This window comes from Protomyctophum bolini, assembly GCF_963924005.1.
Source record: "Protomyctophum bolini genome assembly, chromosome: 10".
NCBI lineage: Eukaryota > Metazoa > Chordata > Actinopteri > Myctophiformes > Myctophidae > Protomyctophum > Protomyctophum bolini.
The window spans coordinates 2490001-2508763 of NC_137871.1; the positions used below are offsets into that span (position 1 = coordinate 2490001).

General features: G+C 40.8%; 1 protein-coding gene and 1 long non-coding RNA gene across 2 annotated transcripts; one reads left to right on the forward strand and one right to left on the reverse strand.

The window, feature by feature from the left end:
- The first annotated feature begins 1726 nt into the window (after positions 1-1726).
- Positions 1727-5479, forward strand: LOC308322991. Its single transcript, XR_013964787.1, has 3 exons — positions 1727-1791; positions 2309-2403; positions 5441-5479. It is a non-coding gene; the product is annotated as an uncharacterized lncRNA (long non-coding RNA).
- Positions 5480-12307: 6828 nt separating this feature from the next.
- Positions 12308-13501, reverse strand: LOC308322844 (presenilin-associated rhomboid-like protein, mitochondrial; the record flags this gene model as incomplete). Its single annotated transcript, XM_080774334.1, has 1 exon — positions 12308-13501. One exon carries the CDS (start codon positions 13499-13501, stop codon positions 12308-12310), a length of 1194 nt encoding a protein of 397 aa, XP_080630460.1.
- Positions 13502-18763: the final 5262 nt, after the last annotated feature.

Here is an 18763-nt window from a genome sequence, read left to right on the forward strand (position 1 = left end):
AACATTTGGAAACGGCCGTAAATCTATATATTTATCTGCTGCGTACAGATTTACATCTGTACGGCGGACACAGAAAGAGGAAGCTTACGAGTAAACAGCCTTTGCAACGCTGATGAATGATCCTGATAAGAGCAAAACAAGAACATCGACTAAAACTGAGACAAAACGACTGCTCGTCGACAACCCTTTTTCACTGACGAAAACTATACATGGAAACTAAGCTATGATTAGTACAACTATGAGACTAAATAATAATATACTGACAATTTCGTCAAAAACTTAGACTAAAATGTTAGGAAGGGACTAGTGGACAAGAGATCCAGACAGTATAAGTCATTTTACACTTGGTTGCATGCTGAAAATAGCCGATCTACAAGCTCACAACGTGTCGCAGCGCGATGCGTTGTGGGCTTGTAGGCCTATAGATCTGTTATTTTCAGCAAGTGTAAAATCAGTCATTTCGACGGCATCAAGGCCCGCCAAAACACATTTTAGTCGACTAAATCACCTCTAGGTTTAGTCGACGAAATTCTCATGACATTTTAGTCGACTAAAACCAGACTAACACTAAAACATTCCGGGTGACTAAAATGTAACTAAAACGAAGTGAAAACTAGTTTTTTATGACTAGATATAAAAATCTAAATTTGCTGCGCCCTCCACTCACTCCACTCCCGAATACGGTCCCAGAATGAGACGATATCCCTGCTCACTCATCAATGCATCCGTTCCGTGCGAACGCCCGTTCCTCCCTCAAGGAATTAGGGCCCTATTTTTCCGACAGTGTAAAATGAAACAAAATGGACCCTGCATGATACGGGTCCATTTGGTTTCATTCTTTTACGCTCTCAAGAGTTACCATTATTGTTAAACATCTGCATTACTTAATTTTGCAAGACGTCTACGGTCAACACAATTAGATAATGCCACCACAAAATGAGTGACCAAAGAAAGTTTAATGTCTTTTATCGTCGTTTTAATGAAATCAAATTAAAGTTTTCTGTTCGGATGCATGTCCTGTCGAGGCCAGGGAGTAGTTTTTTGCCACTCAGTAGGTGTTCCTACATTACTTCCGGGTTTGATGATGATGTCACGCGCATACTCTACCCTCTAGGCCTATACAGCATGGAATTGTGGACAAAACCCTGTGGGCTCCCCCAGAAATAGTGTCGAAGTGTCCTTGAGCAAGACTCTGAACCCCTAATTGCTCCTGATGTGCTGGTTGGTGCCTTGCATGGTTTCCGCCGCCATCGGTGTGTGAATGTGTGTGTGAATGGGTGAATGTAATGCACAATCTATCTAAAGGTGTATGAATGTGTGTGTGTGTGTGTGTGTGTGTGTGTGTGTGTGTGTGTGTGTGTGTGTGTGTGTCCAGTGGAAACCTCGTATGAATCTGATCTCAGGTCAAGAATGGGTTAAATAAAATAAAATCATTTGGGGGGTGTGAGATTTGGAGAACTGGAGGAAGTGATATAGAAGGAGGAAGCACTATACTGTGAACAACATGTGTTGCTTTGAGATTAGAGATTATGAGTGTCCACATACAGTACCGTATACCGTACGTATATGTATTACAAAATGCAATGACAAGGTATGATTCATGTTCAAACCGTCGGTTACACAACGCTTGGAAATATTTCAATATCACAGGTCAACGCCACGCACGCTCTACCCAAAGACATATAAAAAGGCAGACGAACCCCTCAACCATTAAGACACAATACTGTACATCCCATCCTCTTGGAGACCTTATACTGTACACACCTTATACAGCGTTGAGTCTGCAGAAAGGTATGGTATATAGAGCAAGGTTATAATAGTTTTTTTTTGTTTTTTAATTATAGTTTAATTTTAGTTAGTTTTGACATTTTTTTCTTCTAATTAAGTTAGTTTTAGTTCGTTTTTAGAGCGGTTTTTTTTGCTAGTTTTTATTTAGGTGAAAATGCTTAGTTTTAGTTTAGATTTAGTTTTTTTTTTTCGTACTTTGGTTTATTTGTGGGTTTTAGGGTTAGCGTGGCTACATGCTGCCGTACGGTGCTGAAAATTGTTGGAGAAATGAGGAAATGAATCTAATGAATTTAAAAGGATTATATTATAAATATCCGAAAGGCATATAAATATTGATAAAAACTAAAACTAAGGGTATATTTTGTCTATAATTTCAGTTAGTTTTGAGGACACACAATACAGTTTAATTCTAGTTTTTACAGTGTGTGATGATTTGCGTTAGAAGCTAACATTTATTATGTGTCATGATGGATGTGTTTGGTTCTGGGTTCTGATGGATGCGTTTGGTTCTGTGTTCCAGGATGAAGGGCCTTGCACCTGTCGTTGTCCTGCTGGCGCTGCTGGGTGCGTTGATGCCTGGTCTGGTGGACGCTTGGAGTCAACACCGTAAAGAAGGTAAAATCGCCCACAAACATACTGGGCTTTAAGGAGAATTCCATACTAAAAGGCTTTCTTACCTTTCTTTGTAGTTGTTACGTCCCCACCAAAGAAGTGTTATTTTGTGCAAAAGTTCCTTATTGGCTGTTTCCCCTACCATGAGCCCTCAATGAATTGCATTTAATTGAATGGTAATTGAATGGGGCTATGGGGTGTTGTTCTAATTCGCTTATTTCCATCACTCAAAATTATATATTTTTTGTATATATCCTCTCTTCATAATGTAAATAATATCCCAAGCGGCACACTTTACTACTTATTTCGATGGAAATAAGTGAATTAGCACAACACCCCATAGCCCCATTCAATTCAATGCAATTCATTGAGTGCTTATGGTAGGGGAAATAGCTAATAAGGAGTTTTTTTGCACAAAAAAACACCTGGACCTCTTTGGTGGGGACGTAACAACTACAAAGAAAGGTAAGAAAGTTAAGAAAGCCATCTAGCATGGAATTCTCCTTTAAAGGGCAACTTTAGTTTTTTTCAACGAAGGTTCATGTTTTAGGTTGTTATTAGAGAAAGTAAAAGATGAGTGTACATTTTTCTTCATTTTGCTGCTTTCTTTCGTTTTAGGAATTTTGGCGGTTTTTGACAGGGGGTCGGGGGCATTCGAGCATTGGGCTAGTGAATAATTTAAAAAAAAAATCGCCATAATATTTTGTAAAGAAATACATATTTAGCCCCATGCTCGAATGCCCCCGCCCCCCTTGTCAAAAACCGCTAAAATCCTTAAAACGAAAGAAAGCCGCAAATGAAGAAACATGAACACTCATCTTTTACTTTCTCTAACAACAACCTAAAACATGAACCTTTGTTGAAAAAAACTAAAGTTGTCCTTTAACCCATTTTGGGTGGGAACCCCTTTTGGTGTAAGCATTACGTTATGCTTTAGCTACCGAGTGGCGCGCTATGAGCTATGAGTGTAGTTGTTTATTTGGTATTGTTTCTAAAGTGTAGTTGTTTATTTGGTCTCGTTTCTAAAGTGTAGTTGTTTATTTGGTCTCGTTTCTAAAGTGAAGTTGTTTATTTGGTCTTGTTTCTAAAGTGTAGTTGTTTATTTGGTATTGTTTCTAAAGTGTAGTTGTTTATTTGGTCTTGTTTCTAAAGTGTAGTTGTTTATTTGGTCTTGTTTCTAAAGTGTAGTTGTTTATTTGGTCTCGTTTCTAAAGTGTAGTTGTTTATTTGGTCTTGTTTCTAAAGTGAAGTTGTTTATTTGGTCTTGTTTCTAAAGTGTAGTTGGTCTTGTTTCTAAAGTGTAGTTGTTTATTTGGTCTTGTTTCTAAAGTGTAGTTGTTTATTTGGTCTTGTTTCTAAAGTGTAGTTGTTTATTTGGTCTTGTTTCTAAATTGTAGTTGTTTATTTATTATTCTAAAGTGTAGTTGTTTATTTGGTCTTGTTTCTAAATTGTAGTTGTTTATTTATTATTCTAAAGTGTAGTTGTTTATTTGGTCTTGTTTCTAAATTGTAGTTGTTTATATTATTCTAAAGTGTAGTTGTTTATTTGGTCTTGTTTCTAAATTGTAGTTGTTTATTTATTATTCTAAAGTGTAGTTGTTTATTTGGTCTTGTTTCTAAATTGTAGTTGTTTATATTATTCTAAAGTGTAGTTGTTTATTTGGTCTTGTTTCTAAATTGTAGTTGTTTATTTATTATTCTAAAGTGTAGTTGTTTATTTGGTCTTGTTTCTAAATTGTAGTTGTTTATATTATTCTAAAGCGTAGTTGTTTATTTGGTCTTGTTTCTAAAATGTAGTTGTTTATTTATTATTCTAAAGTGTAGTTGTTTATTTGGTCTTGTTTCTAAATTGTAGTTGTTTATTTATTATTCTAAAGTGTAGTTGTTTATTTATTATTCTAAATTGTAGTTGTTTATTTATTATTCTAAAGTGTATATAGAGCAAAAGCGGTCATATCTTTCCGGAACCTGAGCTTCTATTTTGAAGGAATCACGGTGCTGATTGTGTTTTTCAAAAATATTAAAACATGTAAAATACGTTGAGGCGGTACTGTAGTTGCATTGGTGCGGTTCGGGCTTTAGGTACGGATAAAACTACTGAGATGGCTGAAATATAGTCAGCATCCATCTACTGTATTGAACGTACAGTATGCTGCACTGGACATGTTGTTTGGATTGAGTTCAGTTCATTTCAAATACATTGATTGTTACCATAATGTGACCAAATTTGACTGAGGGACTTTAGAATTTCCGTTGTCATTTTTTCATGTCACATGAAAGCAGGGAATCATATAGCTTCAAATTGACATATTGGTTGTTCAGTGTGACCCACCAGTTGTGGAGATATGGCTTATGGAGTATAATGTCTTGCAGAGAAACAGTGAGTTGAGAAAACTTCACAGGTTCACTTCTATGGACTCTTAAAATTACACCAAGCATTTATTTCATATTTACATGTCGATTTCAGCTCCGACACTTATTTCAGACATGCTCTAGTATGTGAAGAGTCTGCCTGTGATATTAACTCATTTTGGGAAAAATAGTTCAGTCTTTCCGTGCATCTTATCAAAACATTTATTTCAGTACAAGATATTATGGATATACTAGTAATTATATATCAATATAATATGATTATTGTGTACACGCCTTGCTTTCATAATGTAATCACAATTTTAGTACTTTGCACTCTCGCATTGGCAGTTTCATTATATAGATATTCCACTGTTACTTTCTTAGCTTAAGCATGTTTCATGATAAATGCTTTTATGTGATGTATTCCCATGCTTTTGTTCTTGCTTAATGTAAATCGCTCTGGATTAAGAGCGTCTGCTAAATGCCTAAATTGTAAATTGTCTCCATGGTGTTAGTTGTAAATTATTCAGCTAATTAATTATAATAGCTTCAAACATATTGTATTTTTTTAACATAAGAAAACAGTTCATGTACTGTATATGACAGTGCTTTGTGGAGATGATATAATGAGTTAATGATATAATAGATGAATGATAAAATTATACATGTTTTTTGTCTTGTGTTGTAGAGAATCATGCAGTCTCTTTAAGGCGTCCAGACGTTAGCAGGAAGTAAGGACTCTTTAATACTACTACTACTAATACTACTTCTCTACAAAATGTATTCTAAAATGTTTTCTGAAAAACCTATGTTTCTATATCAGTGGTTCTCAAACTATTTCATGCCTTTTCAAACTATTGAAAAATAGCAGATCTACAAACACTTGCACGGAGCGTACCTATTTTTCAATAGCTAAAGCAAACCATAATGCAAAAACACCAAAAGGGCTTCCCGCCCCAAAATGGGTTAAAGGAGAATTCCATGCTAGAAGACTTTCTTACCTTTATTTGTAGTTTGTATACTTACGTCCCCACCAAAGAGGTCCAGGTGTTATTTTGTGCAAAAGTGCATTATTGGCTATTTCCCCTACCATAAGCGCTCAATGAATTGAATTGCATTGAATTGAATTGAATGTTGCTAAAATGTATATATCCTCTCTTCATAATGTAAATGGTATCAGTAGTATAAGTGGCACACTTTACTACTTATATCGATGGAAATAATAATAATTAGCACAAAAACGCCAACCCTATTGAGGGCTTATATTAGGGCCAATAATGCACGTTTGCACAAAATAACACCTGGACCTCTTCGGTGGGGACGTAACGACTACAAATAAAGTTAAGAAAGCCTTCTAGCATGGAATTCTCCTTTAACCTCTTTTGGTGTTACATATACATTATGTTATAATTTTGCTATTGAAAAATAGCAGACCTACAAGCTCATAGCGCATGAGCTTGTAGGTCTGCTATTTTTGAAAAATCGTGAAAATGTGCCTGAAATCTTTGAATATAATATTGTTACAGAGCAAGTTTTTAACTCAAATCTTTGCTACTGGGTGGGGGGGGGGGGGTGCCCCTGGAACAACATTTTTCAGATGGGGGTCGGCGGCCAATCTCATATATATTCGGGGGTCCTTGACATGAATATGTTTGAGAACCACTGACATTAGAAACAGGCCTAAATGGGTTAAATTAACAATGTCACCCGAATGGGGTGGCATTTCATTTCATTACCTAAATAGTATTAAGTTAATGAAACACCACCCCGTTCGGGTCACATTTATTCACAACCTGCACATACTGTAATGATGTCAGCGCAAAATGGCCGCTGCGTGAATACTATATAGTCAATGGAATGCCAGGTCAACAAATGAACCTGGCATCTGTCAAAGTAACATGCCAATAACATCTATATTACTACTAAATAACTACTACAACAAATGAACCTGGCATCTGTCAAAATATCATGCTAATAACGTCTATATTACTGCTAAATAACTACTACAACAAATGAACCTGGCATCTGTCAAAATATCATGCTAATAACGTCTATATTACTGCTAAATAACTACTACAACAAATTAACCTGGCATCTGTCAAAATAACATCCTAAAAACATCTATATTACTGCGAAATAACTACTACAACAAATAATAATAACAACAATTACCTATAGAACTCACACCGAAGCACTACAACTATATAAAACAGGCGTATGCAAAGGCTGAGCTTATACGTACTGTATATGATTCATGATGACAATGTTTCATGTATATGATGCATTACCGCGTGTTTTTTGTTTAATCGCTTACTGTAAGTCGCTCTCTGGACTATAAGAGTGTCTGCCAAATGCCTAAAATGTAAATTGTATAAGGGGAAAATTTACATTGTAATTAATTGTTTTTTTCGTCATGTTGAATGTCCTCCTTCCTTTAGGTACGGTGTGAACGTCCCACAACTCGACGTTGGAAGCGTGCACCGCATAAGGACTCCGCAGTATGGCTGGACTGGACGACGCATCGGTGGTGGTCGTCGCATTGGCAGTTTGAATCGCTGGGGAAAACGACGCATTGGCGTTTGGCGTCGTCAGTCTGGTTGGGGAAAACGTCGCATTCCCAGTTGGCGTCGTCACCGCCATGGCAGGGTTGGAGGTCGCTGGGGCCGCCACAGCCTCCGTCGCAAGCCCAGCCACCTCCGCCACAGCCGCCGTCCTCGTAAGAACGGCGGACACCGCATGCCGGTAGGCCACGTCCAGAGAATCCATGAGCCGACCACCCATGCTCACCACAGCGCGGGTGCTGCGACTACCCACACGCCCGCGGTGACCAACCACCACTATCGCTCGGTCCGCTCGGTCAGCCGCCGCCCCAGCATCCGCCCCAACCGCCCCAGCATCCGCTGCCGCCCTAGCCGCCCCAACTGCCTCGGCTAGTTCAACTATTAACTATTTTGAAAAGGTTTTTTAAAATAGTAAAAAAATAGTAAAAAGGCAAAACTTGTTTAGGGATAAGGGTTAAGGGGTGGCCCCAGGAGGGGATCTAAAGGTGAACTCGCCGAATGCGTTGAGAAGGGATTTGTTGGGAGGGTGTCAATTTATAGAACATAAATAAAATGAGATATGGTACAGAGGGGGGAAATATATATAGTATACTGTATAACTCTGGGGAAAGCTGGTCAATAAAGTATATATGGTTTAAACTTTAAGTGGTTAAGAATCTATTCATTTGGGGTTTCTTTTTGGTAACACAGTAGAGCCTTGTCTCTCCTCCTGCCCTGCCATATTAAAAAGGAAAGAGTGAAGGCCGATTCATGTCTCACAGATCTATCTACTGTATGTCTCCAAGCTCACAATGCATGGCATTATGACACATCTGTAAAGCACATTGAGCTGCATTTCATGTCATGAAAGGTGCTACACAAATAAAGTTTTATTATCACAGGATCACAGGATCTACTGAATGTGAAGGTAGCCTACTGGGGGAAGGCTTATACTGTGTGTATAGGCTCAATTATGTCAGTTTGTCACATTCAATAGATCCTTTAACAAAAAAGAACTTGGTTATTTTATCGTCTACTCAGGCTTATGTGAACATCCCAGACAGTTTTTTTTTAAGTTGCTTGATTCAGTATTTAGATTAACTTTTAACTTCAAACCCTAATTTAACCGTGATAGATTCATCGAAAACATCCGACTTTTTTTTCCCCATGGTGACTGATATTGTCCTCCTAATACGTGTGTGTGTGTGTGTGTGTGTGTGTGTGTTTTTTCATTTACTGTTTTCATTTATGTTTAATAATTGTTTTGGAAGATGTGGCAGACACTGCTGTGCGGCGGAGGGGACTAAAGAATAAACAATTATATTAAACATAAATGAAAACATACTGTAAATGAAAACACGTATTAGAAGGACAATATCAGTCACCAGAAAAAAAGGTGTTTTTGATTCATCTATCATGGTTAAGTTAAACTACTGTAGACCTGTGGTTGTCTCCCTTGTTTGCATTAATCAAGCGTCTTTCTATTTTTGCTGCAAGATAGAGTTGGTTTTGAAAATATCTTGTCATTGCATTTGCATGCTGTCCCAATTAAAAAATATGCATTGTTTAAAAGTCCAAAGAACTCTTTGTGTTAGTGAGGGTTTGTGGGTAAGGACTGTATACATATCAATGTTTATAGCTGGGTTTGGGTTCTGCTCTGCTCAAGGTCCTCTTTAGTGGGTTTTAATAACAAAATGCTGGTCAGATAAGTTGCATTGTTGTGTAATTTGTTGGTTCCTAAAGAGAAATAAACATAGAACCAGTAAACGTCTCTGTAGCCGTGCACTAGCCTGTAAACAAACATGGCCTGTATGAACAAATCCCAAATGACTATTCATAGAAATAAGACACATTTGCACAATTCTGAATTCTCACACACTATTTAACAAGCTAGCAACAACGTGACATCTGATCTGCTGATATGGTGCTGCTAATATTAAATATAAGAAATGCCTTGGCTACAACAGGTCAAAGTGATTGCTGAAATAAACCACAACACCACCAAAATATATAGCCTACATAAAGACACAGTTTAAGCTTACATTCAACCCAAATACAAGACTTACTGGAGTCATGAACTCAACCTTCTGCACAACAATGAACATTACATGGGACCAAAAAATGAACTCTGCTACTAGCAACGTTAGCATCTCAGCCTCTGAACATGTTGACTATTAGGCCTCACTCACCTTCACGTCTAGCATAGAACATTGCATGCTAGATGTGTGAGACTTGTTGACTGATGCAAGCTTGCAATGCATTTCCAATGGAAGTCACATGGTTTGACACAACATGTGTGTTGTACGGCTTTCGGCTGCGTTTCGACTGCCCCCCCTCCCCCTCATACAACACAAATGTTGTGTCAAACCATGTGACTCCCATTGGAAATGAATTGCGAGCTAGCATCAGTCAACAAGTCTCATGCTATATCAGCTATACATCAATCTGTTGTGCACGTGTGAGTCAGGCCTTATACTTCTCTCTTGCTGTCTGAAGCATACAAGTTGCCACCTAGTGGCCTGGAGGTGTATTGCATGTCCTCAAACTACACTGAATAAATTATAGTCCAGGGCCTTTTTAACACTTTGCGTCTTTTTTTTTTAAAGGGGCGATTTCATCCGATTGCCAGTTCCCTTGCAGTGATGAAACAATTATCAGATTTCTTCTGTGTCGGTGAATGCCTAATTATCCTAACACAAAATTACTAATTATTTGAAATAATCTAAAAACTGTTATTATTATTTTTTTATATAATTTAATGAAATAAACACACTGATCTCTATGAGTTTCAAACCCACACACATTGTTTAGAATATTATGTTTTGCCTCAAACAAAAACGGCTCTAAAGACATCAATGGCAGAGACTAAATAATTAATTAATACCTGGCAGGGAATGTGTATGTGTTAACCCTCAGGTGAGATTAGTACTTTACAACAGCATTGTGGCGATGTCGGTTTGTTGAATGCCTCCCTCAGAATAGTGTTGCTTTTTGCCAGGCCTAGATACGCAACACTCAGTGTCAAGATACTCTCAATCGGCCTGGGAGATTGTAACTACAAACGGGTCCATTTTTGGTTTGATATACAGAACTCATAGTTAATTAAAACTAACAGATTTGAGTTCAAATGTGTGGAGCTTTCTGCCTGACCAAATGCCTAAGTACAGACAGGCTGGAATTAAGCAATATTACACGAGAGGGGGTGGTTTAATGTCATGCATGTACGCATGAATGCACGCAGAAGAAGGGGAGTGATTCTAAACCTATAGAATCAAGCCATCCAGGATCATGGTGAATCATGATGAACCATAAAAACTTAAAAATGAATATTTAATTATATGATAATATACTACATTCAATAAATACTATGTATGGCTGGATTCTAGGCTTAAAATAATATAAATATTTTTTTTTCTAAATCTCTACGGGGAAAAACGAATGGCAGAGTTTTCAGGGGGTCCAGAAGACCGTGCCCACCCTGCCATTCTCTATCTATAGTATGTCTAGTAGACCACGTCCTGTTCTTGTTCTCGTTGTTAGGCCTATGATTATATTCTTAGGCCTTCTTAGGTCTTCTTAATAAACCTTATCCGTTTCTCGACAACACCTCTTTCACAATACAACTGATAACAGATGATCGTAAACAACATTCTTGCATCATTATTTCCAGAAGTCATGGTGACTGCGGCAGAATTGTCTGCAGCTCAGATCAACAGCTCATGTCGTCTACAATGACCCGTAGCATTTACCCTAGCCCCTTAGATAGCACTTTATGTAGACTTAGATATAGCATTTTATACAGACTTATAGCATGTTACGTAGACAGCACTAGAATTGCATTCCATGTAGTCAAAGCACGTTATAGTATATATGTATAGTATAGTATGTTAGTCTAAGTCTAAGTCTAAGTATAGTATAGTATGTTAGTTAATAGTTTCATTTATTGTCCACGTGTGGAAATTTGTCTTCGGTCTCAACAACAGCAACAACACTTAACACAATTATTTTCTCATGGCAAAAAAGTGCAGGACAACAGTGGCAAATACTGTACATTGAAAAACAACACAACTAGCGAGACAGGGTATAATGCCTTAATGGCATTTGGGATGAAGGAATATGAAATTCCTAGTATGCATAGTTTATATGTGCATAGTTTATATGTATAGTTTCATTATATAGATATTCCACTGTTACGTTCTTAGCTTACGCAATACGCATGCATGTTAACATTTCTTTTATGTAGGTCTATGTGATGTATTGCCATGCTTTTTAATTTGTTCTTGCTTATTGTAAATCGCTCTGGATTAAGAGCGAAATGCCTACATTGTAAATTGTAAAGACAGTCAGTGGCCTTGTGGTTAGAGTGTCCGCCCTGAGACTGGGAGGTCGGGGTTCGATCCCCGGCCGGGTCACACCAAAGACTGTAAAAATGGGACCCAATGCCTCCCTGCTTGGTACTCGGCATCAAAGGGTTGGATTGGGGGGTCAAATCTACTAATCAAATGATTCCCGTGCGCGGCACGGCTGCAGCTCACTGCTCCTTGGCTGCAGCTCACCGCTCCTTGGCTGCAGCTCACTGCTCCTTGGCTGCAGCTCGCCTTACCAACAGCCATTAAGACATGTGAATCGCCTGACTCCTTCAAAACCGCCAACGTATACTTATGTATGTATGTATCGAAGGTACGTTTCAAGGTTGGTGTTATTAAGGTCGATAACGAGTATAAAGCTCAGGATGTTTGCCGTACCGTTTTATAGGGTGGGCTGACCATGTCCATATATGGAGTTTCTACGTTTTATTGGGTGGGCTGACCATGTCCATATATGGAGTTTCTACATTTTATAGGGTGGGCTGACCATGTCCATATATGGAGTTTCTACGTTGACCTGATGTCAGCGCTAGATCTCCTCCTTCCTTCTCGGTCCTTGTTCTGGTGGAGTACGTACGGGTCAGTGCTGGAGGCGGAGCCGGAGGGGTTCAAGGGTCAAACGTCTATATAGATGGGGCGGTCCGGTCCTCAGTTGGCCCCGCCCCCTGACCCCCGCCGCGACCCCCGCAGGTCACGCCAGATCTGGACGAAGGGCTCCCGGGTCTTCTTCCAGATCAACTCGTGGCCGTGCGTGACGTACCAGACGCCGAACAGCGCCCCCCCCAGGTGGGCGGCGTGGTCAAAGAGCCGCCACCCCAGCACCAGCCCCGCCGTGTCCACGGCCAGCGCCGCCTTCAGGGCGTCCGCGGCGGTGAAGGTGACGCCCGGCAGGAAGACCAGAGACATCCCGGCGCCCGGCGTGGCGGTGCACACCGCGGCCAGGAGCGCCATGATGGCGCCCGACGCTCCCAGCGATGGGACGAAGCGTCCCGTCAGCGTCTTGCTGGCGTAGCTGGCCAGCGTGGAGACGGCGCCCGCCGACATGTAGACGGCCAGGAACTGCTCCGGGCCCAGCTCGGTGACCGACGTCGCGCCGGAGAAGCTCCACAGGCAGTACATGTTGGAGGCCAGGTGGAGCGCCCCCCGGTGGCTGAACGCCGACAGCACCATGGGAAGGCACGCCTTGTTCTTGGGGTTGGACATGAAGTGTCTGGACATGGCCGGCCGGAGGGACGTGACTCTCCAACAGCAGAACACCAGGACGTTGGCCGCGATGATGCCGGTGGCGGTCCGCTGGCATTCGCTCAGACCGCTCCACCATCGGTTGACCTCTTCGCGGAGGTCTCCTCCGAGTCCTTGCTTTCTGAGCCCGCCGCCCGCCATGGCCCGGGTCCGGTCCCAGGGGCTGACCCGGTCCTCCTCCCGCCGCCGAGACGTCAGAGACTCGTCCTGCCAGATGGCGGCCGTGGCGAACGAACACCCCGTGAAGGCCACGGTGCAGAGCAGCGGTTTGACCAGCGTACCGCCGAAGCCTCCGGTGTTGTTGGAGCTACGCAGCGGGGGGGCCACAGGGGGGCCCCGCTGGGCGGGGGAGGAGGAGGGGTCCGTCCGGGACTGGGAGGAGGGGTCTGTCCGGGACTGGGAGGAGGGGTCTGTCCGGGACTGGGAGGAGTCTGTCCGGGACTGGGAGGAGGAGTCCGGCTTCTTGGCGGTTCTCTTGAAACCACATCGATGCAGGAGGCCATGTCCCCCCCGAGACCACCCGTGCGTTGTTCCCGGGGTGTCGTTCAACGTTTGCAGCTTCGAGATGAGCCTGAAAACACGGCCTAGTCTCCACGCCATGTTTGTGTGTCCTGATGACCTCCTTTAAAAGAATATTACTAATTTATAAATCTATACGTGCTGAGTCACTATACATCCCTCTAAGTACGGGTCACCTTTTTGATGACATCATATAGCCAAGTATACTAAACTGTATACCGTAGCTAAGGACATGACTCCCTATAAAATACAACTCAAACTAGTGCTGGTTGCGCTGCGCAAAAAGCATGGAATTAGTCAAAGTCAAAGTCATACGATTTGTCACACACGTTTACCGCAGTGAAATGTGTTCTCCGCATTTCACCCCATCTCTTGGAGCGGTGAGCCGCAGCCAAGGAGCGGTGTTCCACATATCTTAGTGGCCCTGGTTTGAGCCGAATCTGGGTTCTATACCGGCCACTCTACCGCTGCCCCCTAGTGGCCACTCTAGATCAAGTGGAAATACGTGGTTTCCACCCGACAGTGACTATACCAGTAAGATGCCCTTAAAAGGGCGAGGTCGCGCTGAAACAACAGAGCTTCTTAATGCGGCACAGTTGAGAAGCAGGAGTTTAAAGAATATGACAGTCAGCTCCACGTATGGAGATTCGATATGTGTCGTACCAACTTGGTTCATTTGCAAGTGTGTGACGGATCAACTTTGACCAAAGAAATGCACAATGAAAAGCAGGTATAAGGCCTGCAGGGTTCATGGCTATTATGCACTGCGCAAAAAAGAATGGAATACGGATACAAACTCCCGTTAACAACAAACTCTGGTAACGTCACACCTGTATATTACCGTATATTAACTGTATATGCTGCTAAACTTGAGGTTTACGGGCAAATCTAGTGCCCATAATTGCCCGTTAACTCCTCTTTTCACGCAGAGCACAGCATCTTGCAATGGGTCTGGTCCACAAGATTCGATACACCACCAAGATACCCATGTACCTGTCTAAATACTTCCTTAATGTAAACGAAGTCCACACACACAACACCAGAGGGAGTGCAACAAACCATGTACAACCCAGATTCGGCACAAACAAGGGACTAAATTATTTTCGCTCCTATGCGACCAAAATGTCGAACGCCCTACCAACAGTCATTAAGACATGTGAATCCCTTGGCTCCTTCAAAACTGCTCTCAAAGGGCACCTACGGATGGCTGCAATTCGAAACTGGCCTCTGTAAAAGCTGAATTTTTATCTGGATTGTACTATGTTTTTGTATGGACGTGGTGTTGGGTGCCTGCACATATGCACACATGGCATCAACGCATGCTGTTGTGTGCAGGCGCCCTACACTCTGTCTTTCGTTTTCTTTTATCCCCCTGTTCCCCTCACTGTATATATATTTTTTTTCCCTTTTCGCTTCCTATATGATGAATTCCTGTTCTGTTCTTTAACTACATAGAAGTGTCTATTTGTTTGTCTCTATATGTTTTGATGAATTGAACAATGTGGACCCTGTTGTAAACAAGTGTAAGGCTTAATTGGGTCGTCCACTCACAGTTAACAGTCTTTGTATTGAGTTTGTGCTTGAAATGTACTGTAATTCTGCAAACTGTTAATAAAGATTTCAATCAATCAATCAAAGAGGTGAGTGTAGAGGGTTTGATGATGTCAGACTGACATAATTATGTTGGACTGACAACCATACTGTAAATATACTGTATGGTGATCTACAGTAAGTGTCTCCATGATGTCACGAGGCGCGATACCGTACACGGAGATGTGGGTGACTGACTTAAAGGACCACTTCACCACTTTTCAACCTATCTTCATATAATGAAGGTCCTCACTAATAATCATGGAGGGGCTGTGGGCAGTTCAGAAACCGTCCTCCAGTGACATCATCGATGTCAGTGACATCATCGATGTCACAGCCTGATGTGGCTGGTTTGGCACAATGCTTCAGCGTTAAGGATGTACAAAACCTAAATGCTCAAACAATGTGTGTGCACGCACGGTCGAACGCGCTCGTACACACACACACACACACACACACACACACACACACACACACACACTAAACGTATGATGACATATTGACCATGCAGAGCACAGTGACGACAGGACAAAATAAGGAAGTTTGGAAACTATATACAAACACACTTTTCAGCAAATTACACAAAATGTATACCTTCACCATCACAACCTGTGTTGGGTCATTTAAATGTTTGACCTAATGTGAGTCCAGAGCACATGGAGTTTCAGTAGTAAAGATTTAACTTTTTTTCAATAAATTTGAATCATTGATGATGATTAAAGGTCACATGTTATTATAAATAAATACATACAATAAATGCTATCCTCTATGAATACATCTGAATAGATTAAACAAATAGGGGTGACTTGACACATCAAGCACATAATTGTGTCTCGTAAATCAACATTTTGATGTAGCTTATAGTGATGTGACAACATGTAGCCTACATTTAAAAAAATAAAAAGACAAACATGTTAACATAAGGGGAAGAGATAAAGTGTTATAGTCATTCAGGGTCAGGCGATTGGACAGTGGGTGTTCAGAGACAGAGCTCAGATCAGATGTGATGTTAGGTCATCATTCAACAACGTGACACCCATCTTAAGTATTGTTTAAAATTGGGAGCAGCAATATGACTGATCTGTAGCCTACAGCACTTAATTGTTTAGTAAATAATTAGTTACTAAGTAGGTGTTATGAATTCACATAACCATGCATAGATGTCATGGTTAGCTAAAATATGTATGTTAAAAGCTTTGAAATATTGCACCATTTCTTGAGAAACCTAATGTTGAACTTATATTATAAAAGCAAACACAGCATCTTCTTTCCTGTAAGTCTCACACCTTTCTCAGTATCAGGTTTAGGTGTTGTTTATGAGAGCGGAGGCAACATGCATAGATAGGGATCTTTTCAGGTTGCTCCATTCCAGTTCCATCGAAGGGGCCCCCGCGTGCCCCCGTCTGTCGCAGCCATAGAGGGGACAAGAAACAACTACCTCTCACCCCCACTCCTTGGCCTTCGTCTCACCTTCCTGATACCGAGAACCTAACGAACTCTGAAACCACAGAAAGTGTGCTTTTATGTCAATCATATATGTTTCTCTGAAATACCCATGTGACTTATGACCACTGGGCGGATACAAAATGTTGTCGTGAATATAATGCACAGAATTTGTAATAAACGTCAGTGTTATCATTTGAACCATTCGTGACTGTGTGGCTCCTTTTCAAATGGCATCCTCAGGCGCGTCCTTTAACTCTTATCTATCCTGAATGCTGCTGAGACTGGTCAACGATTTATTTTCTCCATCGGGGGTTTCCACTCATGCCACAGCCAAGTGACGACAGCTGACCAGACGGAGACTGACAGTTGAAATATTGCTATAGTAGGTCAGTCAGGTTCGTTTATTGTCCCTGTCAGCTGAGAACGAGGGTGTCTATCCTTTGCACTAGACCCCTGCCTCATGGGAGATGGAATGATGTATGAGTATGAGCACCACGACATATAGTACCTCCCAGCTCTTACCGCACGCACATCTTAGATACCCAAGCCGTAAAAAAAAAAAGAAGTAAAAAGTTCCAGCATGTGTCTCCACAGTAAGCTGAATTATACAGTTCTTTAACTTAAACGCCCAATGCATTCTCAATTGCAATAGCACAAACTTTGGCATGCTACTAGTCCTACATACTTACACCTAGAAACCCCATTCAAACCTATTTAGTTTCATCTTACGGTGGACATGTTTGCCTGAAAAGGAATCTTTGAAAGGTGTCAGTTTTAGAAATATAGTGCTTTCAAATTTGAGACTTTTATAATGGGGCTCAATGGCAGATTTTGGCAAATCACTTTCACCTAGAAACTCCATTCACACTTTTTATTATTCAGCTTACTGTGGAGACACATGCTGGAACCTTTTACTTTGAAATGTTTTGTAGTTTCTGAGTTATTTAACTTAAACGCCCAATGCATTCTCTATGGCAATAGCACAAACATTGGCATGCTACTAGTCCTACATACTTAAACCTACCAACCCCATGCTAGCCCACTTAGGTTCATCTTATGAAACTAATCACTAACTGTGTAATGTAACACAGCAATATAGTTAATTTCAATCACCAACTTGGGTAAAATGAACAACCCAGTGTATGCCTGTATGGTTTATATTTAATCCAGCGATATGGTTAAATGAACAACCCAGTGTATGGTTTATATGCAACCCAGCAATATAGTTAATTTCAATCACTACATTGGGTTAATAAACAACCCAACACATTGGAAATATTGGGTTGAAATGATCCAACTCAGCACATGGGCTAAGATAACCCAGCATGTGTGTGGTCCTACTTCTAAGTGTGCAGTAGTAGTACTAGTAGTATTATTTATATTTTGTATATTTTTTTCCCCAAATTATTTAAGGAAAGCATTATATTTAATTCTAACCTCCACCTACTCTCCTCCTGCCTGACTCCCCCTCACCTACTCTCCTCCTGCCTGACTCCCCCTCACCTATTCTCCTCCTGCCTGACCCCCCCTCGCCTACTCTCCTCCTGCCTGACCCCCCCTCGCCTACTCTCCTCCATAAGAAGGTGGCCAATGGGGAGGGTTTAAGACAGTGGCCAATGGAGAGGTGTCTTACATCTTTTCAGCGTAGGACCCGCCTTCTGAACTTTCACCCCTCACACAAATAATCCGAAAGAGAGAGAAAAGAAATCGAGACCAAAGACATAGGTTTTGAGAGAAACATTAAAACATTAAACCATTTTATGTAGTTTAAACAGTTTTTCCTTATTTTTTTACTCTTGAATTTTTAAAAGTTTTGTTCTTAATTATTTTTTCTTATTTTTTTTTGCTTGCAATTTTGATTGCTTTGTTTTAATAATAAAAAAATTGTTCTGTTTATATAATTTCCTTTGCTTACAAATTATAATTTTTTGCTTTCTGTCATAATTTGTCATCATTCAAAACTATTCTTTGCTTTTTTAGATTGTTTCTCTCTCAAATGTTTGGTTAATAAAGACACAAATGTAACTCCATACTGTTGCTTTGTAGCGGCCAGTGTGAAAACAGCACAACAACAGCAGCAGCTCTTTGTCATAGCCCTCCTGTGTAAAACTGCTGCCCCGTGTGAGGCTCGAACTCACGAACTTCAGATTATGAGACTGACGCGCTGCCTACTGCGCCAACGAGGCTTCAAAACACATATGCATGCAGCAAACATGGGTTATTACTACACTATTACACTAATTCCAGTATTAAACTTTTTATGACATAGGCCAAATGCCACAGTAAATGGCCAGGCAAGCTCTGATC